The 26,391-nt window shown below is 40.2% G+C and overlaps 1 protein-coding gene across 1 annotated transcript in view; it reads right to left on the bottom strand.

The window, feature by feature from the left end:
* Nucleotides 1–3,870: 3,870 nt before the first annotated feature.
* The window catches only part of LOC121503218 (inactive dipeptidyl peptidase 10), a 450,148-nt gene continuing 427,627 nt past the window's right edge, over nucleotides 3,871–26,391 (bottom strand). Inside the window, exon 5 of the mRNA XM_070286178.1 lies at nucleotides 3,871–4,169. Within this exon, the coding sequence (XP_070142279.1) occupies nucleotides 3,871–4,169 (299 nt within the window). The remainder of the gene's footprint in view (nucleotides 4,170–26,391) is intronic.

Below are 26,391 nucleotides of genomic sequence, written 5' to 3'. Positions count from 1 at the left end.
GGTTGTCGCCTACCACCAGTGGACACCGAGGTCTTCACAGGCGATTATCTTCGGTGGCCCACCTTCCGGGACCTCTTCACGGCGATTTATATTAATAATTCCCGACTCACGCCTGTGGAGAGGTTGTTTCACCTACTTTCGAAGACAAGCGGCGATGCGCATGCAATCGTTTCAAAGGCCCCTCTGACCAACGAGGGTTTCGTCTCAGCATGGAGAAGCCTTTCCGACCGCTTTGAAAATAAGCGATTCTTAGTCAACAGTCAGTTAAAGATTTTTTTTAACATCCAGGCTGTTCCTTAAGAATCCGGAGTCGCTCTAAGAGAGCTGCAAGGCACAATTCAAAGTTGTTTGACTGCCTTACAAATGTCCTCCATTGAAGTCGAGGCGTGGGACTGCCTTCTTGTGTTTATGGTCTCCTCAAAGCTTCCCAAAATTATGCTTTCCTTGTGGGAGCAATCAATTCGCAATAAAGCCGAAATTCCAACCTGGAAGGAGTTGGACGCATTTCTGACTGAGCGCCATCGCACTTTGGAGGCCATCGACGACGTCAGGCCTAGCGGCTCTGGGCATCTTCCGCCAAAGTCATCAAATGCTAATCCACCGGTGCGTAGGCTCAATTCACACGAAGTTAGGGTGGCTCCAACACCGAAAAGGTGTAATCTATGTTCCAGAGAGGACCACCCTATCCGTATATGTCCGTTTTTCCTGGACATGAATGTCAATGAGCGGACAGACTTCATCCGAAGAAAGCAACTCTGCTTAAATTGTTTTTCGCGAGGGCTCCGGGACTGTACTAGTGCCCATTCCTGCTTTACGTGCCACAGCCGGCATCACACTCTGCCGATTCCTCCAATTACTGGGTTCCGTACGACGACAGCAAGAGCAGACGTTCCCGAGGTATTTTATCCTACCAATGCCGAGTCTGCCAAGGGAACCATCCGCTCCGGAAATGCCAACAGTTCCTCAAACTCTGCGCTGAGAACAGGCTCCGAGCGGTTCTCGACCACCGTTATTGTTCCAACTGTTTGGCCCACGAACATTCCGAGGGAACCTGCCGCAGCGGTGACCGATGCAAGGCGTGCAATCGGCACCACCACACTCTCCTGCATCCGCATGACCGTCCAGTGCATCCACTCCGCTCGCAGCGTCGGTCACCCCCATACTTCTAGTTCGCATTTACTTGACCATTACTCATCTCCATGTTATCTTCTTTCACCCAGATCACATACGAGGGCTTCATTTCCATACACCGCGATCGCTCTGGAAAGCAGACGTACCCGAGGTACTTAGTCCTACCGTAGCCGAGTCTGCCAACGTTCATCCGCTACGGAAAGTTCGACGTCTTCTAGCGCACAGTGATGCGTCCTGTTCACGGCATTCGACGCCTCCGCCTTGTTCAGCTAGCTCCTTACGACAAGCTTTCGCCTCTCCATGGCAATCATCCGCCTCTCCTTGGCACTCATCCGTCCTTCATCTCTACTCGTCGCTCCAGCATCAACGATCTACGCAGTGCTCTGACGCCCCTCCATACCATCGTCCTGTACGGGTTTATTGCAACCCGAGTGATTACAAGGAGGGGAGAATGCTTACGCCAGGAGGCCCCTGCTCCCCCTATGCCCACCGAGCGTCCAAAAGCTCAAGCGCTTCCAGCTTAGCAACGCTCGCCCGCTCTCCGCTCCTCGGTATTCCCGATCGCACGCTCCCGTGTTCCCGATCGTCGCTCGCTTCTAGGGACGGCTGCGCCGCTCCAATTCCCGGTTCTCCCGCTCTCCCGCTCTCGCGCCGTTAAGCTGGGCTTCTCGGTCGGCAGCGGGCCTTAGGCTAAGCTCAAGTTTCAGTACCGAATCGAATGCGAAAATATATGTATGCTATAGGTACTCCGCCGATGACAATTTCGACCCCCGATTTTTCTGCGTTTTCTTCTTCGTGGGATAAACTTTTGAACTGATCCTTTTGCAGAGGATTGATCAGCCACCCCCCTCCTAAAAACTGTTAATGGTTGATAAAATCAAATATAACGATTTTTAGGCTCAAAAATTTACCCAAATTTTCAGAAACAAGAAATCTTTATCAATATTTTTTTATGATATTTTCAAATATCATCGAGTGATATTTTTTTAACAACAAATATCATCAATATGATATTTTTTTAAAAACCAACGACCCTACTTTCCAGGTATTAAAATTTTAGTCAGAAGTTTGCGACGCAGTGAAGGAATCATTTGGACCCTGAAATATATATATATAATTGTTCAGCATCAGCATAAGAGTCGATCTAACCATGACGTTGTAACGCCCCAAATTCTGGGGCGCACCATTTTTCCCCAGCTGCGTGCCGAAAATCTCGGAGTCATCTCAATTTTCCTATTCTTCCACTGCTATTGTTATAATTATAATTAGGTTAAGTTAATTACGTGTAAATACCTTATTCTTCATTATAAACTTATTAGGCTAAACAAATTAAGCAGTAAATATTATTATTAGTTACGGAAAACGAACCACCAGAAACCAACAAGGTGGCAACCCCGAGCATTTCGCTAGTCAAGACACGACCCGCGAATAGACTCCTCTAACTTGATATCGCACTAGCCGCGATCGATAGGCCAATCGATAGCCATCAGGCCGATCGATAAGCGCGACGCGTCGCTTAAGTGCGACCACTGATTTTTTCATTCTTCCTCTTCCGCTTCGAGACTTCACCGAGGAACGACGTGCGAACGGTCGCCGCATCCTCAGGGCAAGAAAACACGTGACGCATCTAACCGAAGAGACACCGCGCTCAGCCAACGCGAACCCGTGCTCCGCCGCGCCACCACTACGCCCGATCGTACGCTGTGACGCGAGCCGCCTTTGCCAAACGCCGGCAACGCGAGGTTTTACCGCCGTTACCCCGCCCACTCGCACGTGGTGACGCGCGAGGTTCACCCCCCCGCGGTGCGATCGCCCCGGGCCGCCAAACGGCGCTAATAGGGCTCACTGTGTTCATCAACAGGGGGGCGCTAGTGGCGACTCCTCCCGAGTTTGGCCATCCGCAGCGCGGTTGTGGGAGCCTCACTCGTTCGCCCGACAGGTGGCGTTGGAGACCCCACATCTTCACCGTCAGCCATACGGGTGAGATAGTGCAGTCGCTTCTGGCACCGAACGGCGCAGTGCTGCGCCCGAATACGCCTGCGACACAATTATTACGGTTCTTACGTAGGGTTAGCCGCTTTTCTTGGTACTCTGCCACCCCCCACATACATTCCTACTACAGGTCCCATCCCTCTATATACTTTTTCTTGTATAGGTTCCTTGGCCCCAACTGAGATTCTATCCCGGCCAGAGAACTACATGACAACGTCTATTTGTCCGTCTATCCATCTTTTACCGCACCAGACGGGCAACTTTGGTGTTCCAAGAAGTATTTTATTTTGTTTATTACTTACCTCGTACCGTCCATGAGAAATGACTGAAGTTCTTCGCTGTGATATAGTTATATGTTTTATATGTGTGAAATGGTAGTGTCCCGATTCCTGTATAGTAGCTAGTAATAAAAAACTGTTTCCATCCGGTGAAAAAACTGGGTGGGGAAAAATATCCAGCCATTCATCTTCAGATGCGCGTTCAGAGTGAATCTAAAATATAACCAGTTCCTAAGTTACTTTGTTAATTTGAACATTTGTCTCGTTTTTTACTTCTAAACAATTCCAAACTTCCATCTTGAAACACTTTGCTATAACACTATAATTTTGAGATCTTCCCATGTATACCACAGACACTTGACGATTGGTATCAGATATCCAGCCTGCTGATACAAGGTAATAGTCTCTATAGTACGAAGAATAAAAATACGTTAATCTCATCATATTAAGGTGACATATATATGCCTGCTTACTGTCCATCAAGTGAAACAGGCGGTTTTATTTGAATTTTCTGAATGGCGTCAAAATTGGTTATGTTAACAACCCACAACTGTACTTCTGGGTTAGAGGCACCTGGAGTAGGATATCTAACATTTTTCGTTTCTGGAAAGAAATTTTCTGAAGATATTCCAATTCCAGCAAATATGGCTCCAGAAGACAACCAGGGATACGACATCAGTCCAACTTTCGAATCATTAAATATGGCGAACATAAAATGTGTACCATCAAAAGACGGCCAAATCGCTTCCGGGGTATCAAAAATTTCTTCTAAAAGGAAACGGAAAAAGTAAGAATAATTTTAGAACATTTTTCTGGTATATGTATATTGTTATGCGTTGGAGCAAAGAGTATAAAACTATATAGAGGGGACATGTCATACAAAAAAAAAAGTGTCGTATGGCGGGTTCCAGTGCTTAAGGCATCGGACTGCCAAACTGAGGTGTATGGGTTCGAATCCCAGTTAGACTTTAGGTTTTCTTCTTTTTATGTTTGTTTGTTATCTTTATACCTTTGCAGGGTATTATAATTTCAGTCAGAAGATTGCAACGCAGTGAAGGAGACCTTTCCGACCCTATAAAGTATATATATTCTTGATCAGCATCAACAGCCGAGCCTATCTAGCCATGTCCGTCTGTCCGTCCGTCCGTCCGTCCGTCCGTCCGTCCGTCCGTCCGTCTGTCCGTTTCTACGCAAACTAGTCATATCTGAATGAAACTTTGCATATAGTCTTCTATATATTCTCACTGCTATATATGTCGGAACAGGCCGGATCGGACGACTATATCACATAGCTGTCATACAAGTGTTCGATAAATTTTTAGAAAAAAGATTATATTGGCTGTTTTTCAATATTTTTGCATCATTTTCGAGATATAGCAATTTTATATTATTCCAGAATTTTGGAAAAAATTATATGAATATCAGACGACTATATCTTATAGCTGCCATAGGAGCGATCGGAAAATTAAGGGGGTCTTCTCATTGGGCAACTTTTTTTTTCGATTTTTTTTTTTTTGCATTAATTTATAGCTTGGGTTGTTGTGTGTGTATATGTCCCCAAAAGGATTTATAGGAATTCGAAATACTTTAGAAGATACAGCCTTTTTTGTGAAGCAAGGTCTTCGAACTGGCGGCGGGAGATATCATTCCAGATCAACTGAACCGATTTTCATGAAGCAAAGTGGAATCGACGCAGAATTGTCACCATTCTCGGGAACAGATTAAAAAAAAAATTTTTTTTCTATTTTTTTTTACACTAAACTACAAAAAAAACCCCGAAATCAAAATTTTTTTTTGAATGGCCGCTTTTTTGTTTAAAAAAATTTTTTAAAAAATCTGTTCCGTCACACGAAAATGACATTAATTCTGATTATAACCCCGTATTTTTTTTTCATTTCGGACGCTCTGGAGACCCTGAATCGTGGCCGCCAGGACGACACCTTTTTTTTTCACCACCAAGTTTGAAGTCTTATTACTCTTTGAACAACCCTCGTATCGAGGCAAAAACAATTTTTTTATTTACTTTGAACATTTTTTAATACAATAAATAAAAAAAGTTTTCAATTATTCTTTGCGTTTTCAAATAAGAATTTTTTTAAAAAGGGTCCAAGAAACGGGTTTTGAATGAGAAGACCCCCTTAATAGGAAACAAGAAAGGAAGCTAACTTCGGCACGCCGAAGTTTGTATACCCTTGCAGATATTATTTCATTACAATTTACCTATACTTATTATGTTTACCGTTTGACAGTTACAGTTTTACATTTCCAGTTTTACATATTCTTTAAATCTACCAATCGTTCCTATGGCAGCTATAAGATATAGTCGTCCGATTTTCATACAATTTATAACAAAATTCTGAAATAATACCAGAAGCTCATGTATAAAAGTAGATTAAAATACGTTGAAAAACAACGAAGTTATAATTTTTTTTCGATTAACTTCCCGATCATTCCTATGATAGCTATAAGATATAGTGATCCGATTTTCATAAAATTTTTAACAATATTCTGGATTAATATAAAATGGCTATATCTCAAAAGTGATGGAATAATATTGAAAAACAGCCAAGTTATAATTTTTTTTCTAAAAATTTATCGAACATTTGTATTGCAGCTGTATGATATAATCGTCCGATCCGGCCCGTTCCGACATATATAGCAGTGAGAAACTACACTTGGCCCTCGCTTAACACGAACTCTTTTAGCACGAACTCGGTCTTACACGGTTTCAAATTTGCTCCCATCCCCCTTTTAACACGCTAAAAACCTCGTTCTTAAACGATTTCAAAATATCGAAACAATCAAAAATTACTGATTTTTACAAGGAGCCACCAAAAAAGAAACCATGTTAAAACAAACTGGCTTTAACTATAAATGCCACCAAATGCATTTCATATTATGAATTATGAATTTATATTATGAATTGAAATTATGAATTAAATTTATGAATTATGAATTAAAATTCTAAATTATGAATTAAAATTATGAATTATGAATTAAAATTATGAATTATGAATTAAAATTATGAACTATGAATTCAATTTATGAATTATGATATGAATAAAACAAATGATCTCCTTACTTTTTAACATTTTTTAGTTTCTATAAAATTTAACCTATTAATTAATTATAAGAAGCTACTTTTTTAATAAAATACCAACTTGTAAGTTTGAAAATATGAATAGTATGCTTTTATTAAAGGCATATACATAAAAACTTTTGGTTAATTTTGAACAAATGTATGAAACTTTAATAAAAACATACCAAATTTGAATAATAAAAAATTTTTTTTGCTGCCAATTTTGAATTTTTAGAACATAACCCCTTATTTTATACTGAATCCATGTTTCGCTTAACACGATTTCGCTTAACACGAGGTTTTCTAAGAACGTAACCCCCGTGTTAAGCGAGGGCCAGGTGTATATGCAAAGTTTCATTCAGATAGCTTTAAAACTGAGGGACTAGTTTGCGTAAAAACGGACGGACGGACATGGCTAGATCGACTCGGCTGTTGATGCTGATCAAGAATATATATACTTTATTGGGTCGGAAAGGCCTCCTTAACTGCGTTGCAAACTTCTGACTGAAATTATAATACCCTGCAAGGGTATAAATATGTTGTAAAACCACAATGTAATGTCAATATTCATTACATTTACCTATCTATATTATATTTACTGTTACTGTTGTATTTTTAAAAGCAAAAATTTGAAAGAGTGAAAAATGGCTGTGACTGGAAGTGATTAAAAACAAGAAAGGAAGCTAACTTCGGCACGCCGAAGTTTGTATACCCTTGCAGATTGGTTTTGAAGTTTATATTATAGATTTTAATGCTGAAAACACTCACAAAACAGAGTTTCATTACATGTTACCTATACTAATTATGTTTACAGTTTGACAGTTACAGTTTTACATTTCCAGTTTTACATTTTCTTTACATCTACCGATCGGTTTATATGGCAGTTATATGATATAGTTGTCCGATTTTTATGAAATTTATACCATAATTCTAGAATAATAAAAAAAGCTTATATCTCAGAGTAGATAAATATACGTTGAAAAACAACGAAACTATAATTTTTTTCCTTTTTATTTCTCGACCATTCCTATGGCAGCTATATCATATAGTCGTCCGATTTTCATAAATTTTTTACCAAAATTCTGAAATAACATAAAATGGCCATATCTAAAAAATGGTGCATAAATGTTGAAAAACAGCAAAGTTATAATTTTTTTCCTTTTCGCGTTTTATGTTCGCTTTACGACATGTACTCTCTGTTATATTTTGAAATGTCACTAGACTTTAACAAAAATAATATCTTAAGACACCTATCCTTGCCTCTGACCACCTGATGTGAGTCGGAGCATATCATTAAAAAACACTCCTTATCCGGTCTGAGGTAAGGATATGGATTTAAAATGGCAGATATTTGCTATTCTTAATAAATAAATAAATAAATAAATAAATAAATAAATAAATAAATAAATAAATAAATAAATAAATAAATAAATAAAATATATGGAACATTTGTATGGCAGCTATATGATATAGTCGTCCGATCCGGCCCGTTCCGACATATATAGCAGTGAGAGCATATAGAAGACTATATGCAAAGTTTCATTCAGATAGCTTTAAAACTGAGGGACTAGTTTGCGTAGAAACAGACAGACAGACAGACAGACAGACAGACAGACAGACAGACAGACAGACAGACAGACAGACGGACAGACGGACAGACGGACAGACGGACAGACAGACAGACAGACAGACGGACAGACAGACATGGCTAAATCGACTCGGCTGTTGATGCTGATCAAGAATATATATACTTTATAGGGTCGGAAACGTCTCCTTCACTGCGTTGCAAACTTCTGACTGACATTGTAATACCCTGCAAGGGTATAATATGTTGGACAAGAAAGGAAGCTAAGATCGGCACCCTAAATATTGTGTTTTTCAGTTTGCAATTATCATTAAGAATCGATCAATTTTTGTCAAATGACAAAAATCACCGTATAAAAAAAATCAAAAATTTGAAGATTTACAGTTTCAGTTTTACATTCACAGCTTTACATTTTTCTCTACATTTACCATTCGTCCCTATAAAAGCTTTATAAGATGGAACGAGGAAAGTAAAAAAAAATTATTGTTTAAGGACTACACTCCGAAATTCGAGTTAATTTTAAAAGTATTAGGGTTTTAAGTTTGGGAAGTTTATCACTGCGAACAATAATATCAGAGAGTCGGTTGTAATGTAACCCTAAAAGGTTTATGTAGATCAAACTGCCGCCTACATTGATTTATTACTAATGGGATATGGGCTCTAGATGTGTCGAGAAACTTGGAAATTGAGCTGCATGAGAAATGGCTAGATCGAGTCGGCTGTTGATGCTGATAAATAATAAATATAATTCATAGGGTCAAGACGACTCTGTCACTGTATATAATTATTCCAATAAATTTCCCGATCGTTTCTATGGCAGCTATAAGATATGTATAGTAGTCCAATTTTCATAAAATTAAAATCGAAAATCTGAAATAATACAAAATGGCCATATCTAGAAAATTGTGCAAAAATGTTGAAAAACAACCAAGTTATAATTTCTTTTCTAAAAATTTATCGATAATTTTTATGGGAGCTATATGATATAGTTGTCCGATCCGGCCCGTTCCGACATATATAGCAGTGAGAGTATATAGAACTCTATATGCAAAGTTTTATTCAGATAGCTTTAAAACTAATGTAACGATCAGGCTAGATGTTGAAGCAAGATTCAGACGCACGCTAATTTACTCGGCTATGCTCGTCGGCTATTGGTGGTGGTGGTCTTGCCTGAATCTCGCGATGGCCTTTTGCAATCAGTACCTTACTAAATTTTTGCGTGCCTCGACGAGAAGGGGGGAAGGGAAATCAAATAATCACAATACACACACGGACAGGCTACTCCCTCATTAACACATACGCAGGGCTTGGGATCCTCTGATGTTGTCGAGGTCCCTTGTCAGCCCTCCCTACCTTGGCCATCTAATCCGATATTACATATATTTTCTTTTGATGACCCCTGTAAACCATTGCTGGCTCTACTGGGGCGGCATGCTGGTGGAGGCGAATAAATTAAATTTTTTTTAAAACATTATAAAGAGTTATTTATTTCCTAGGAAAAACCGAACATATAATTGAGACATTAAACATAAATTAAACAACGGTAATAATAAATAAATAATGCTAAAGACTTCAAAATTTCATCCTTACAATTAAATCATTTACGTAATAATTATTCTTGATTGACTTTATTATTTTTTTTCTTTGTAGTGTGGCGACAGGAATAAAAGTGAAAAAAATTGGTTTAAAAACAATTACTTCGATTCATTTTAGTCAGCGCACAGTGGGCTAAATCAAATAAAAAGTTGGCAGATTGCCTTGCCGGTTGACTCGATATTTCGTTAATTGTATAATTTTCTCTGTATTTATTTATTTCTTAAGTGTTTGGCGACATGCATAGTAAGGCTTTTCTTTTTATTTCTTGGAGAATCCTCCACTCTTACTCACTCACCCTTGTTGCAGATCCACCGGCGAAAGCGCTTTCGACGAGCTAGCTGAAACTGAGGGGGGAAACAGGAAGACAAAGGTTCGCCCTAACACTCATGAAAATTTATTGTCGACCGAGATCGAACCACACTTAATCACTTTTTTTTCTGGCTCACTACTTCATCTTTTTTTTCGTTATTAACCAAAAGAAAATATATAAAAAAAAATTTAACTACCACTAATTTATTTAATCATTAAGATTTTGCTGCATTTACTCCGATCGCGGCATTTGAGTATTTTCTCCGGATTTCCGAAGGCGCGCTCCGCGGAAACAAATTTTTTTCTGGGTTGCGCTGGCGGTTGCTTTGATATAACTGTTTGAGAACCGCGGAGCGGAATAAAAACCAAAAAGAAAGAATCGCCGCTAGTCGCCGCTCATCCCGCTATTTTTTTTTGTTGTTGCTGCAAATTTCTATGCTTCCCTCACTATGCTGGCTATGCTCCGACCCAAAGAAAAGAAACCAACGGTGAAGATTCGGGGGCAAGGGGCTGAGGGGCTCCTCCAATTCCTTTTATCGGCGCGCTGCTGCGTTGGCGGTGTTGTTGGGATCTGTAGCTATGTTTTAGGCGGTTAGTTTAGGCTCCGCTACTTTTTCATCCACTGAGTACACTTTCTTCGCCGAAAAGGTGGTAAAAAGTTGGGCTTTTATTAAGCGCCGGGTCCTGTATAGATTTTTTCCTATTTTAATATACTTTTTTCCTATTATTTCCTTTTACCACAACTCACCCTGGGGGACTCAGCGCTGAGCTTGTTGGGGATCTTAAAATCGGGAATCCACTTCTCCTTCTTAAGGCTTTCTTAACTTCTTCTTGTTGTTTTGGCAGCGGCAACGCGTAGGAAAAAAAATCAGCTTCCACTCGCGTGACTTTGTCGAATTTTATTTATTAATTTTATTCTAGATGACGAACTTATTCGCTCTGCTGCCAAAAACCAAAAGAAAGCGGACTCCGCCTCGAATCGCACGGGATCCCTCTCCCGAGCTCTCACCCTCCTTCGGGTCGCAGCCGATCGTTGACACATGCCCCTGTTAGAGGTGAGTTTCGCCCCTTAGCTCCGCTCTGCACCCAGATTGGAACTGCGCTGATACTAACTAGATGGCGCCAGGGAAGTATCTTTATATTGCCCATGCATCAGGCGTTACAAATGCCCCCCGCTAAATATCAAACTTGGGGGTCATACTCCCAAGATTGATACACCAAAGCCTGAGGCAGCCACTCATTGCCTTATATCTTTGGCATGATATTTCCCAATCTGTCGACCCTGCAGATCCTCTAACTCATAATACGAGTTTCCAAGTCTTCTGCGAACTCGAGCTTTTAGATACGCAGGACCCAATTTAGAATTGTATCCTGCCTGGAAATTGCTTTGCCTAAAATTTCTTCGAAATACTTCTTGGCCCTCCGTGTATGCTACTGGCCTGCTCCGCAAATTATATAGCCGCTCATTCTTTTCGTTTTGTTTCTGCAAAACCTCACGAGCCTTGGCACGCGCTATGTCCACGGAGTCTGTTCAAAGACATAGTTTTGTCCTCCAACAATCCCAAAGCCCTCAACAACTTGTAGGTAGCTCCCGAGCCTAAAAACTGCTGACCAAATACCATGTAGTACGGCGACGTTCCTAAAGCCGAATGGACAGTGGTTCTTAGAGCGCAACAAATACTACTAAGTTTCTCATCCCAGTCTTTCTGATCCGGCCATACATACGACCTGATGGCCGCGATCACAGATCGGTTAACTCTTTCCAAAGCATTTGCTTGTGGCGAATACACAGCTGTGAGAGTGTGGCCTATTTTGTGCTTCCTAAGAAAATCGCGAAAGATATCAGATTTAAACTGCGAACCATTATCCGAGACGACCGTTTCCGGGAATCGAAATGTATGAAACAATTCCTGCTCCATGTACTTGGTAATTGTTTCTGCAGTTTGCTTCTTTATTGCCTTTAGGAAAACAAATTTGGAATAATGATCCAAGACAATAAAAATAGCGATATGACCACTTCTGGATCGAGGATAAGGTCCTAAAAAGTCCACGTATAATCTTTGGAAGAATCTACTGGATTCCGGAGCATTTCCCATCGGGGGTCTCTGAATCATATTCGGAGCCTTGGTAGCCTTACAGGTCTCACAACCTAAGACGTACGCCTTTACATCTTTGACAAGTCCTGGCCAATAATAATAACGCCTTATGCGCTCCAGCGTCTTGTGGATTCCACCATGAGATGCTAACGGATGGTCATGAGCGTTTTTTAACACCTCATTTATCAGGCTTTGCGGGATCCACAGCTTCCAACTAAATTGGTCGTGAATTAACTCCCCAGTATCATGCTCCATCCGTTTGTACACAAAATTGTCAACAACTTTCAAATCGGGCAGCTTATCTAAATTTGCTTGGATTCCCTCTCGAAACACTGAATATTCCGGGGTCTTGAACTCAGCGGAATCCAGGTCCACAAACAACCCATGCTCAATATCCAAAGCTGCTACATTCTCTTCATTGACCCTGGACAAAGCGTCGGGAACGACATTAAGCTTGCCACTCCTGTGCTCGATTTTGAAGTCGAACCCCTGCAGTTTTAATGCCCAACGAGCCAATCTGGAGTGCAGATCGGTCTGCGACATAAGCCACTTTAAGGACGCATGATCCGTGATCACGGTAAATTGGTGTCCTTCTATGTACGCCCTAAATCTTTTTATGCACTCCAACACTGCTAAAAGTTCAAGTTCCGTTACTGAGTAATTCTTCTATGCTTTGTTAAATTTTTTCGACACAAAAGCAATGGGATACTCGTCCCCCTCAGAAGTTTTTTGAACCAGAACTCCTCCCACACCGGTATGGCTGGCATCGCAGTGTACAAAAAATGGCTTCGCAAAATCAGGACTCCGAAGTACTGGAGCTGACCATCCCCAGAAATCTTCTCAAGCTTTTAAGCGACTTCGGCAACGGGAATTCCTTCATAGCGGAAATCTTTTCCGGATCTGTTCGAATAACTCCCTCGCCAACGATATGTCCCAAGTATTTGACTGACTTTCTGCAAAACTTACTCTTTTCAACATTAAGAGTTAAGCCTGCTGCCTTTATATGGCCAGCAACCATCCCTAATACCTTTATATGCGATTCAAAACTGTCTGACACTATTAGCAAATCGTCGAGATACACGAATACCTCGTTTCTCAACTCGGCAGGGATGACTTTGTCCATAAGACGGGTCATTGTTTGGGACGCATTTGTAAGGCCAAAAGGCATTACTCGGTACTGGTATAGAGGCCTGCCAGGTATCGTAAATGCAGTCTTGTCTCGGGATTCCGGCTCGAGCGGGATTTGCCAGTAGGCATCCTTGAGGTCTAAGCTCGATATGTACATTGCCTTAGGGAGGCGACCTAAAATTCCATCTATTTGTGGGAGTGGATACGCGTCCTTGCGGGTAACAGCGTTAAGCTTGCGGCTGTCGAGACAAAGCCGAACTTTTCCCGGTTTCTGGACCAATACTACCGGAGACGACCATGCGCTCTCGGATTCCTCGATTACTCCCAACTTTAGCATCCGATCCACCTCATCATATAAAAGCTTTTCTACTGCCGGCGACACTGGAAAATGCCTCTGCTTCACAGGTTTGGCATCTCCTATATCTATCGAGTGCGATAATTTGGAAGTCTTCCCCAACCCAGATACCGCAAAAGATGGAAACTTTTGAATAACTTCTTGCAACTTTTCGCTTTGTTGCGCTGACAAGTCGTAGGCGTCGGAATTAATTTCTGAGATTACCATCTCTGGTGGCAATAGCTTGAATAATTCCCAAAAATCAATTCCCAAATATATGTCCTGTTTGAGAGAAGGTATTATAAAGAAATCCATGTTCTTGTCCTGTTGGTCATATCGGACGGGAACTTTTATTCGGCCTATGACTTCTTGACACTTGCCGTCGGCCGTGCTAACAGCAGAACCTCCTTTCTTGAATGGAATTTTGCTTCTTATGATTTCTTCTGCCAAACTCCCGCCTATTACGCTGACTGCAGCTCCGGTATCCAACAGTCCCATGACCTGTCGGCCCAACACTCTTACTTCCGCGTAAGGACGCTTATGTGCCGACTTATATCTGATAGCGTTTACTACTTCTAAGGCTCTTTTATATTCCCTTAATCGTTTGGAACTACGAGAGTTTGACTTCTGAGGTTTTAATTTAGGTATATTTATTTTCTCCGAATTAAGTTTTATTATTTGATGCCAAACTGTTTTGTGGCTCGGCCCCAAAAGCGTCTCATCTGGACTCTGAGTACTAAGATTTGGATCTACTGATTGGTGCTGGATTTCGTCGGTCGATGGCGTTGGAGACCCGACTGCTGACGAGGCTGCGTGTCCCCCTTCGCGTTTTTTTGACATTTCAAGCACGACGGCTTATATATATTTGGGGCTCCGCAGCCGTAGCAGAATATCCTACGCTTTCCATCACAATCCTGATACCTATGTCCCTCCTTGCGACAGTTCCAACACACGAGAGCCATAGCACCAATGTCCACTTCGTCCTCGACCTCAGAAAATTCGGTGGCGTCATCTTCCACCACTTCGGCAATCTGCTTTTTGAACGGCACGACCTTTTGATAGGCAAAATTTCGCCTGACGTCCTCCAGAAAACTTTCACGCTTTCGGCAGACTTCCCTTAGCTGTTCGACGGAATTTATATTTACGTTCAACAGCTCATGGCGAATTTCTGGCCTCAGATTCCTGCGGAGGATCTCCACCGTTTCTTTTTCCGACATTGGCGTTTCCAACCCATCCATAAGGGCTACGACTGCCTCCCAAAAAGAATCAAAACATTCCTTTTCTTTTTGTTTGCGATCGCGGATGGCCTCACGAATGTCAACATCCGTCCGAGTATCTCGGAATTGCTTCCTCAGCGCCTGACAAAGGAGTTCCCAATTACACTCGGGGGTCGACTTATGGAATCTCCAGTAGAATTCGCGAGCTTTGCCCTCGAACAGGATGCTAGCTTTGTTACATAACACCGAAAAGAGTCCACCTAATGTCTGCCTTGTCAGTACCTCCACGCGATAAATAAAATTATCGACACTAATTCCATCTCCGTTACCGTTGAAACGCAATTTCCAGCTATTCATTATGATTCCTACTTTGTCGGGCCTGTACATCAAATCTGACTCCAAGCTTGCAGGATTTGATCTGGCCTCCCCTTGAGAGCCATTTGAGTAGCGCCTATTTGCAGCGCCTGTTGCCTGCCACGACGGTTGGCTAGCCCCCGAATGATGCTCTAAATTTTGATCTATAGGAGTTGGAGAATTTCTGGGCAAATACGCAGCTAGATTAGTCTGAATTAATACAGCCATCTGCTGAGACAATTCCGTTAGGATTTCGTTCTGCATTCCACGCATTGCCTGAGACACAATGTTGTTGACTTGTGCCGACGTCACTGTATATCTGCTGCCTGATGGCGTATCCGCACTCGCTGCCCTCTTTGAGGCTGGAGTCGCAGCGGGAGCTACGAAGCAGAGAGTTCCACAAGTTGGCACTTTTGGTTGGCTTTCGAATAACTTACTATGCAACTTTTGTGGAATTCGTGGTTGCACTTAGTCTTGAAAATCGTGCCTGTGGACAAAGGCTTTCTGCAAAGTAAGCACTCTGGCTCTAGCTCTGGACCAACATCTTCCCTTTCGGAATCCGCCATATTTTCCCCGCAAAACAAATCCTTCGCAAACTCTCGAAAAACCTAGCGAGAAAAAATTTAAACAAATCCGAAGCCTAAGTATCTAACAGATAAACAAACAGAGATAACGCTTAGATTATTCTCGATAAGCTTAAATAAATTTTCCAGCTGATCCTCTCACTCTCTTTCCCGACCTGCCCTACTAATTACAAATGCAAAGAGCTTCTCTTTAGCAGCAGCGGTCAACGACCTCGAATGAGCGACAGCTGATCTTCTCTTTTTGGTCTGGCACTGACCTACATCAACAGCTTCTTAAGTAAAACAGCTCTCTTAAGGGGGGACATCTGAGTAACTTTTTTTAAAAATCGAAAATTTTTTTTTTTGCTTAAAAAATACTTTAGGGTCCTAAAAATAACATATCAAAAGATAGAGTCCGGCAAAAGTTTCTAAGTGTCAAAATTTTCCATTCTACGGCGATGCCTCACATGTAATCATATACGATTTTAAAACTTTAAACGCGTTTATCTCAAAACCACTTTTTTTGAGTTGGCCGAAAACATAACTCGAACAAATCTTAACCGATCGATCTGAAATTTTGACAGTATATTCAAAATACCTATGGCCATAGTAGAATCGCCGCTAGTCGCCGCTCATCCCGCTATTTTTTTTGTTGTTGCTGCAAATTTCTATGCTTCCCTCACTACTGCTGGCTATGCTCCGACCCAAAGAAAAGAAACCAACGGTGAAGATTCGAGGGCAAGGGGCTGAGGGGCTCCTCCAATCCCTTTTATCGGCGCGCTGCTGCGTTGGCGGTGTTGTTGGGATCTGTAGCTATGTTTTTGGCGGTTAGTTTAGGCTCCGCTACTTTTTCATCCACTGAGTCCACTTTCTTCGCCGAAAAGGTGGTAAAAAGTTGGGCTTTTACTAAGCGCCGGGTCCTGTATAGATTTTTTCCTATTTTAATATACTTTTTTCCTATTATTTCCTTTTACCACAACTCACCCTGGGGGACTCAGCGCTGAGCTTGTTGGGGATCTTAAAATCGGGAATCCACTTCTCCTTCTTAAGGCTTTCTTAACTTCTTCTGGTTGTTTTGGCAGCGGCAACTCGTAGGAAAAAAAATCAGCTTCCACTCGCGTGACTTTGTCGAACTTTATTTATTAATTTTATTCTGCTGCCAAAAACCAAAAGAAAGCGGACTCCGCCTCGAATCGCGCGGGATCCCTCTCCCTAGCTCTCACCCTCCTTCGGGTCGCTGCCGATCGTTGACACATGCCCCTGTTAGAGGTGAGTTTCGCCCCTTAGCTCCGCTGTGCACCCAGATTGGAACTGCGCTGATACTCCCTAGATGGCGCCAGGGAAGTATCTTTATATTGCCCATGCATCAGGCGTTACACTGAGGAACTAGTTTGCGTAGAAACGGACAGACGAACAGACCGGCATGGCTAGATCGACTTGGCTGTTGATGCTGATCAAGAATATATATACTTTATAGGGTCGGAAAGGTCTCCTTCACTGCGTTGCAAACTTCTGACTGAAATTATAATATCCTGCAAGGGTATAATTACCCTGCAGTACTGGAGGTGGCGATTGGCCTTGCGTAGTTGCTTACTTCGTCGGTTACTATATGGGTACTTACTATACTGACCCTACGGTAAACGAGCTGCGAACCAGCTACTAGCTGGAACTAGTGAAATAGTGCTCCATGGAATGGTCGGTAATGTAAGTACTTACATGGGACCCCATGGAATGGTCGGTAATGTAAGTACTTACATGGGACCCCATGGAATGGTCGGAAATGTAAGTAGCCAGAAAAAAAAATCCGGGATAAAGTGCTCAAAAAATCAATCCCAAGTGGGCATGATTTCGAGCTTAGGTCGGTTATTTAATTACTTATATTAATGTATAAATCTTATTAAAAGCCACTTAAAACTTACTTTTCCTAGTTCCCCCGGTCGGGATTCGGAACCCATGTCTCAGTAATCACAGACCATCTGCTTACCAACTGGGCCACTGAGTCAAATCAAAAGCTAATGTCGGGAACCCGACATATATTTTTTCTCTTTCCTTCAAATTATATGTATTCGTATTTTGGTATATTTTACCCTGAGTTGTTTTGGTTTTTTGCGTTGCATTTCCGCAGACGCAGCTCGACGCAGCCGATGAAAGTTAATTCTGATCCAGGAAAGATCCACGGAACTTGTAGTCAAAGTGTAGTCAGTGGCCGGCATTGGCGTCAAAAGATATAGACTACTTTATGCAGAAAAAGGTGAAAAAAATGGACACCTGGCAGGTAGCGATTTACATGTAAAAGCCCAAACCAAAGTGTCGTTTTTTTTAGGTTCTTTAATAGTTTATGAATGTATCTATCATTTAAAGTAAAAACCATGACCATTGGTTTTATGGATTTTTTGGTATATTACCTGAAAGTCGACCAATTTACACATTTTTTTTGTATGATGCAAAAAACGAAACAAAGTTCAACTTTAAATGCTCATAACTTCTACAAAAAAAATCTTAAAATTTATTTTATTGCAGATTCTGAATCCCTGTTAAATTTCCTGTCGAATTTGGTCGAGTTTGGGTAAAATCGTTTTTGCGAACATGACTTTTTTGATTTTTGCAACGCTAATTGTTCGAGAGGCGCTACTGTGCATCGTTGTATATTACAATTTGAATCCCTATTGGCATGATATGAACACATTCTCAATGGGAGTTACAAAAGTTTACATACAAGGAAGCATGTACTAGTATGTATCATCATTTGAAACATCTGGAGGAGGACCTGCAAACTGAAAATGCTACTAGCAAAAACTCGAAAACAAAGAGCCCCACTCGACATCGTTGGAAATATAGCAAGTAGTCTTTTTGGTGTATTGGATTCAACATATGCCAAAGACATGGCTAGCATAATAACAAAGGTTAAACATAATGAGGAACACTTATTAACCTTATTACTCAAAACATCCTTAACAGATTCAACAATTAATGTCATAAAGAGGGACGAAATTTCGAACTCTAAGCTACTTAAGTTGATTGAGGACTACATTGCTGACACAAGAAGTGCCAGTAATCTATTTGATAAATGGTCGTGGTATACTTCACTGTCGACTCAGCTTGCGATGATGGCGTCAAATCTTCAACGTGTACAATCGGAAATAACTAATATATTAACCGATGTTCGCCACAACAAAATCAGCCCAATGTTGATATCACTACGACCGCTTAAGGAACAACTGGAGCAAATACGAAGACACTTAAAGACTGGACAAATTCTTCCAGTGTCTCCAAGTAACATCCTCATGGCATACCAGATGATGAAGGGAGAAGGAGCTATTGTAGATGATCACGTCATTATTAAAGTCAAGTTTCCGTTGATTTCATCACAAGTTTTAGACATCTACAAGCTGACTCCCATTCCATTCATATCTCAGGAAGGGATCCAGTCAATTTAAACAAGAGCACCGTTTCTGGCCATCAACAGTCATCATGATGAGTTTGTAGAAATGTCTGAGGTGGACTTTAAGACTTGCCAAGAGCGGGCTAAGAATGATTTCAACTGCTACAATAAGCAAGCGATGTTCTCTTCAGAGACAAGTTGTGAGATGAAATTGTTTCATAATAAAACAGATGCTTCTTGCAATCTAATAACTACAAAAAGGGCATTTTTATGGATTGGAACGTATGCCGAAAATCAATGGATTTTTGCTAAAAATTCATTCTTAAAGCTATCTGCTGTGTGTGTAGATGGCGCATCTGATTAAGAATTACAAGGCTCTGGATTGTTAACTGCCAGACCTGGATGTACAATTCGAAATACGTTAATGACAATCACGACACGAGAAGCCACAGAAACTAAACTTCAAGCATCGTATGCTCGTTTTGGAGACATCGATTTTTGCTAAAAATTCATGCTTAAAGCTATCTGCTGTGTGTGTAGATGGCGCATCTGATTAAGAATTACAAGGCTCTGGATTGTTAACTGCCAGACTTGGATGTACAATTCGAAATACGTTAATGACAATCACGACACGAGAAGCCACAGAAACTAAACTTCAAGCATCGTATGCTCGTTTTGGAGACATCGACTTAACAGAAACTGTGACAAAGAGCTCCAATACTACGAATTTAAGTTGGACTAATATTCGTAATGATTATTAGCATCATTCATTTCGTTAAAAAATTGCAAGTGACTCAACAAAATCAACGAGGCCATACCGCGTCTGCAACTACGGCTACTCTCGCAACTCAACCGTTTAGGTCAACATTGATGATTGTTGAATATCCGTTCAACGGCCGGGAGAATGTACAATTTCGTCAAGAAGATAATTGCTCGCAGCTGCCACCAGCCATCTATTGATAAGATTGCATCTGGACGCTGCCCAACTACCTAAATAAACTCAGGAAACTCGCGACACCCGGGTCACGCGGTCACACATGTGTGATTCCGGGCCATAAACAGAATCCCGCGATCGGCCACGTTCTTCACACCAATTGCATGCAGACGTCGCAAGAATTAGTTATCTAAGTAGTTCACATGGCTGTATCCAGCTGTTTATGTTTTTATAGAATAAACCCATGTAACCCAAAAGTAGACCTAAGTAAATACCCTTTGACCCAAAAACATGTATATAAACCCCATGCAATATCCAATAAAATCAGTACGAGAAGGACTCTTTGCGTATTCACTTCTCCGCAGCCTAATTGGTATTGTACTTATTGTGGAGACCATTGCCACTGGTACTGAACCTGAGGCACGCAACAAATACAATTTCAGCATTAGAATTTATTCTGAATCCGCACAGGTGCATTTAATTATACTATCAAAACATATGACTTCTATAATGGCATTAAAAATGATATAGAGTAATATTTTGATACACCTGAATTTTCTGATGATAATGTAAAAACTTACAATTTTCCTAAAGCTAATAAAAAAAGGTTAGGGTTTTTCAAAGATGAACTCAATGGGAAACCCATGCTTGAGTTTGTTGGTTTACGTTCAAAAATGTACTTATTTAAATTTGCGGATGATGATGGTAGTGCTAAAAAAAAACTATAAAAAAAACAACAGGTGTCAAACGAAGCGCGATAGATAAAATAGATTTTCAAAACTATAAAAAGTATTTACTTTCCGAAGAGTCTATGATAGGGTCAATGGCAATGATACGATCTTCTAGTTATGTATTATCTACTATTAGGTATAATAAAATTATACTTAACCCTCTAGTGCCCAAGACCGCCTCTAGACGGGCAATGCAAAAAACACCGTTATTTTATTATTTTCATTCCTTTTCACACGGTTTTCCGTTTTTTCTAATTCAGGAAAGTCCAAACATTAAGTTCGTTGCGTTTGGAATACATACTGGAGCTAGCGCAAGCTGCTGTATTCATTTGAAGTTGAAAATTTGTGCAAATCGGACAAAATAATTATTTTGTAGGAAATGCAACACATAAATACTTTTTTTTTTAATTGGAAAAAAATTAGAAAAAAAAAATTTTACTGTGTTGGTGACAGTCTCAATGACATTTATAATAAACATTTAAACAAAAAAAATTGTTTACCTAATTTTTTGTTGGCCTATCTTCCCAGAACCGCCTTCATGCGGTCCAAGGTTTTAGTCATATAAAACTCGATCCGAGCAAAAGTAACATTTTTTCCAAAACAAACATTCACTTTTGATACATACTGAATCCAAAAATAATTTTTTTTTGAAAAGAAAAATTTGGGCACTAGAGGGTTAAGGGCGGGTGATTCGGTGCAAAACGGGCCAAATTTATTGTGGCGAAATGACTAAAGTTTGCTTAATGAATTAAAAAGCATATTATAACACAACATTTAAACAGTTTTTGATAAATTTTGTATTGAAAAATATTTAGAGGTAAAGGTGTTATAGTCGCCGAGTCGCCACCAAAAAAAGTTGGTTTATGGTGTACATCGGTGTACATCTGAAAAAATTATACCTCATTCGTTAAAGGATAAGTGTCCCGAGGTATTCACGTAGCGTTTTTATACCCTTGCAGGGTATTATAATTTCAGTCAGAAGTTTGCAACGCAGTGAAGGAGACGTTTCCGACCCTATAAAGTATATATATTCTTGATCAGCATCAACAGCCGAGTCGATCTAGCCATGTCCGTCTGTCCGTCTGTCCGTCTGTCCGTCTGTCCGTCCGTCTGTCCGTCCGTCTGTCCGTTTCTACGCAAACTAGTCTCTCAATTTTAAAGCTATCTGAATGAAACTTTGCATGTAGTCTTCTATATACTCTCACTGCTATATATGTCGGAAAGGACCGGATCGGACGACTATATCATATAGCTCCCATACAAATGATCGATAAATTTAAAAAAAAAAAATTATAACTTGGCTGTTTATCAACATTTTTGCTCCATTTTTTAGATATGGCCATTTTATATTATTTCAGGATTTCGGTAAGAAATTCATGAAAATCGGACGACTATATCTTATAGCTGCCATAGGAACGATCGGGAAATTAATAGAAAAAACATTATAACTTCGTTGTTTTTCAACCTATTTTTATCTACTCTGACATATAAGCTTATTTTATTAGTTCAGAATTTTGGTATAAATTTTATAAAAATCGGACAACTATATCATATAGCTGCCATACAAACCGATCGGTAGATGTAGAGAAAATGTAAAACTGGGAATATAAAACTGTAACTGTCAAACTCTAAACAATAAGTATAGGTAAAATTTAATGAAATAATATCTGCAAGGGTATACAAACTTCGGCGTGCCGAAGTTAGCTTCCTTTCTTGTTATTTTTAAAATTTTTTGAATTTGAAGTCAAAACCTCGATTTTTGACTAAAAAATTAAGTTAATGTGTTCAAAATTCCAATTCGATTGGTTCAGTAGATTTTGAGTTATCGTGTACACCGATTTTCAAAATGGCATTATTCAGGAGAGCGCTTTAAACTTTGTGATTCTCATGCATTGAACACCAACCGACCTTCGTACAACTATGCATAACTTCGTCAATGTTCCTATGATCAATGTAAAACTTGGACACAATATTCTTAAGATACTGAGCCTACAAAATAAAAATTAAAAAAAAATTTACGAAAAAAAAATTTAATACCTTAAGGGGTTATATACCTTTTTGAGCGAAAAAATTGAGGGAACTTTCGATTTTTTTCAGATGTGTAGCAATTATTTTATGACACTGAAGTTATTATTTATTGATAGTACATGTTTTTATCGAAACAACAAGCGTTTGTTCTTGAAAAATATAAATAATTTACGAAGTTATGGCAATTCTCTCGGAACCCTTTTTTTTTAAAGAGGCTTGCGTTGTTCACGATGGAAGTCCAGCAGGTCAACCGAAATAAAAAAACCAAACAATTTTTATTAGTATAGTATTATTTCCAGTTCGTGAACGATTATTTTCAAGAATATTTGGTTTTTTCTGCATACAGTAACGATTTTTCCAAAAAGTTGATTTTTCGAGTTCTAAAAATTTTATTAAAAAATTCTGATCTGCAAAATCAAAATTGGCGCATAGAAACTGAATCTTTCACGAACTCGGCACAATCATTACGAATAATTAAAAAAAAAATGAAGAAGATCGATCAAATAGTTCTTGTGCAATCGCGGTCACAGCAAAGGCACTTTTGGAAAAACACGACTTTGAGATAATCGCATTCAAAGTTTTACGTTGAGTATATGCAACTATTGAAGTCGCGCCTCAAAACGCTGTTTTCCTATCGAACTATTATTCGGATCTCAATGAAAATTTGGGAAAATATTCTCTAGGGAGTATACTTTAGGATTCAGCAAAAAAATTTTTTTTTTGACAAAAAAATGTATATAACCCCTTAAATGATAGGAGAATTATAGAATCTAATAAAATGGGGACTATGGCATATGGGCATTATAAAATAGAAGAAAAAGATTTAGAATGTAAAATAGCAGAATTAGATGTAAATATTTTTTAATGGAATGAAAAAATAATAGAAATGGAAAGTAGGAGTAATATAGAACCAATTAATCTAGGTAAATATTTGCCAAGAGAAGATCAATTTAAATTAGAAATTGAAGAATTAGAAGAAGATTTATTTATGATAATAAAATCAGATGAATTAAAATAAAAGTAATAAGAGAATATAGTGCAATAAACAAGTACAATTATTAAAAAAAAAAATTTTAAAACATGTATAAACTTAATTCTAAGACCAATTGTTTATTTTTAAACAATATTAATTTTTTAAACAATGTTAATTTTTAATCAGTTCAAATTGATTAGTTTTATAATTTTATAGTTCTAAGAACAAATGTATATAAGAAAAATATAAACTATAAATACAATATACATTTTTAAACAATTTTAATATTTTTGACAATTTTAAATGTTTAGTAATAACAATTTATGTGTTTTTAATTTTTGTAATTATTTAATCCCCCCTCCATTAAAATTACATCATTATCGTTTGGATTTGAGTCATCATCAACCATTGAAGGAGGAAGTAGATTTTTATCTTCTTCTTCTTTATTTAGAGGTAAGATTTGTTTTTAATTGTTTACAATTTCCTTTTTTCATTTGAATGATGCAGAACGTTGTGTTCTTCATATTCCTCTCCTGCTTCTTCTTCATCTTCGTCTGCATAAAAAATCTCTTCATTGATTAAATTGTTTTCCAAAATCTTATCTGTAAACAAAATTAAATATATAAAAAATAATTCAAATATATTCAACCACATAGGAAATAAAAACAAGAATGGAAGCTAACTTCGGCATCCCGAAGTTTGTATACCCTTGCAGATTGAAATTGGATCATTAAGAATCGTGCCATTCTGGTTAGGTTAGGTTAGTCGGGACGGCCCTCGAGGGGCCACACATAGGCCAATATGGCCTATAGCTATCCGGGGAAACTCCTGGATGGACCTAGAGACTATTTGTGCCGGTTGAATATCAAGGTGTTTTTCGCAAAGGCAAGGAGTTCGCCTGGCTTCCTCCTGGAGGCATCTTCTAGCGATGCCAGAACTGGAGAGCCTAGGTATCTCATTATTGCCCTCGTTAGGGTCGGACATTTGCAAATAAGATGCCAAGGTTTTTGCGCTTGCGTCAGCCCGTCTCTCTAGCTCGCTTTGGAGCGTTCTTAGGGAGATAGGGACGTTTTCTGTTCTTTCACTCGCCAGTCCAACGCCTTCCTTTGCAAGTTCGTCCGCGGTTTCGTTACCGTCTATGCCTTGGTGGCTGAGAAACCAGTAGATCCTCACTGACTAAGTCGTGCTTAGGCTATCTAGTGACTCCCTGCTTGCCAGTACATTTTTGGAACTGACCGCTGATGATTGCATGGATCTTATCGCCGCTTGACTGTCTACGAACAAATTTACCGCCTCATGTGGACGGTTTATGCTCTGCGCAAGCTCTGCTGCTTTCCGGATGGCGAATGCTTCCGCCTATAATATACTGCAGTAGCTTGGTAGCTTATACGACAGCCTCATTTTAGGGTCTGAACAGTATATGCCCGCTCCAACTCCTCCTTCCATCTTGGAGCCGTCGGTGTATATATTGAGGTATTGGTCTTGGCATGACTTCCAGTCATTTGGTCCCATGAATACTGTTCTGTTTACATTCGGGCACGTTCTGGGTATCATGTAGTCAGATGTACTGTTCATGTCTCGACCAATTGAACTGTGCCCGACACCTTGTAGTGACCAGTTTCCTGATGCAACCAGACGTTGTGCCGCCTTTCCTGCTGTCAGTTGCGCTTGGATATCTAGGGGATATATGGTTTTGATTGCTTTGGTGGGGGTGGACCTCAGCGCCCCTGATATGCAGAGCAGTGCCTGCCGCTGGGTTCTCTCCATAAGCTTATTATACGTTTTCTTCTCCATGGCTTGCCACCACACTAAGACTCCATACAGCAGAGTCGGACGCCCCACCGATATGTAGACCCAATGCATTAGAGCGGGTGAGAGGCCCCATGTGCTGCTAAGCATCTACTTGGATGCATATAGCGCTATGGTGGCCTTTTTTACCCTCTCTACTACATTGGCCTTCCACGTCAGCTTGCTGTCAAGTACAATGCCGAGGTATTTGACTTGTGTTTTCGGGGTCAGCCTGGTTTTGTTAATTTTCGGGGGGATCCATTGCGGCACCTTGTATCTCTTGGTGAAGAGAATATGGTCCGTCTTATCCGCATTGATATTAAGTCCTACATTCTCCGCCCACTCACATATCTCCCTGAGCGTTGTTTCCATGATCGAGCTGAGGGTCGATGGACAGGCTCCCGTGATAATTATGCTTATGTAATCCGCATAAGATGTTATCTTTTGTGCTTTCCTCTCGAATCTCATGATTGGGTCGTCTACCACCAGAGTCCATAGGAGGAGCGACAGAGCCCCACCTTGCGGCGTGCCTCTGTGCGCTCCTCTCACAATGGAAGCGGTGCCCCAATCTGATTGTACCCGCCGGCAACTTTGAAGATTTTTTATCCACCAGAGGAATGAGGTGAGGATTATCGGTCTGTAATCCTTGGGGCTTATGTGGCTACACTTTCTTGCTTTGGGCAGGAAGACAATCCGAGAGGTCCTCCATTGGATAGGGATATAGCCCGGGCTTAAACAAGCTGTATATATTGCGTAGAGCCATGGGGTGATCACTTCCTTGGTCGCCAGCAGCATGGCTGGGAATATTCCATCTAGTCCTGGTGCTTTTATCCTCGCAAAGGAGTCTATAGCCCAGGGGATCCTACTAGAGGATATTAGATCTTTTGGGAGAT

The sequence above is a fragment of the Drosophila kikkawai genome, chromosome 2L (assembly GCF_030179895.1).
Source record: "Drosophila kikkawai strain 14028-0561.14 chromosome 2L, DkikHiC1v2, whole genome shotgun sequence".
Classification (NCBI taxonomy): domain Eukaryota; kingdom Metazoa; phylum Arthropoda; class Insecta; order Diptera; family Drosophilidae; genus Drosophila; species Drosophila kikkawai.
This window is presented reverse-complemented; position numbering and strand designations above follow the sequence as displayed.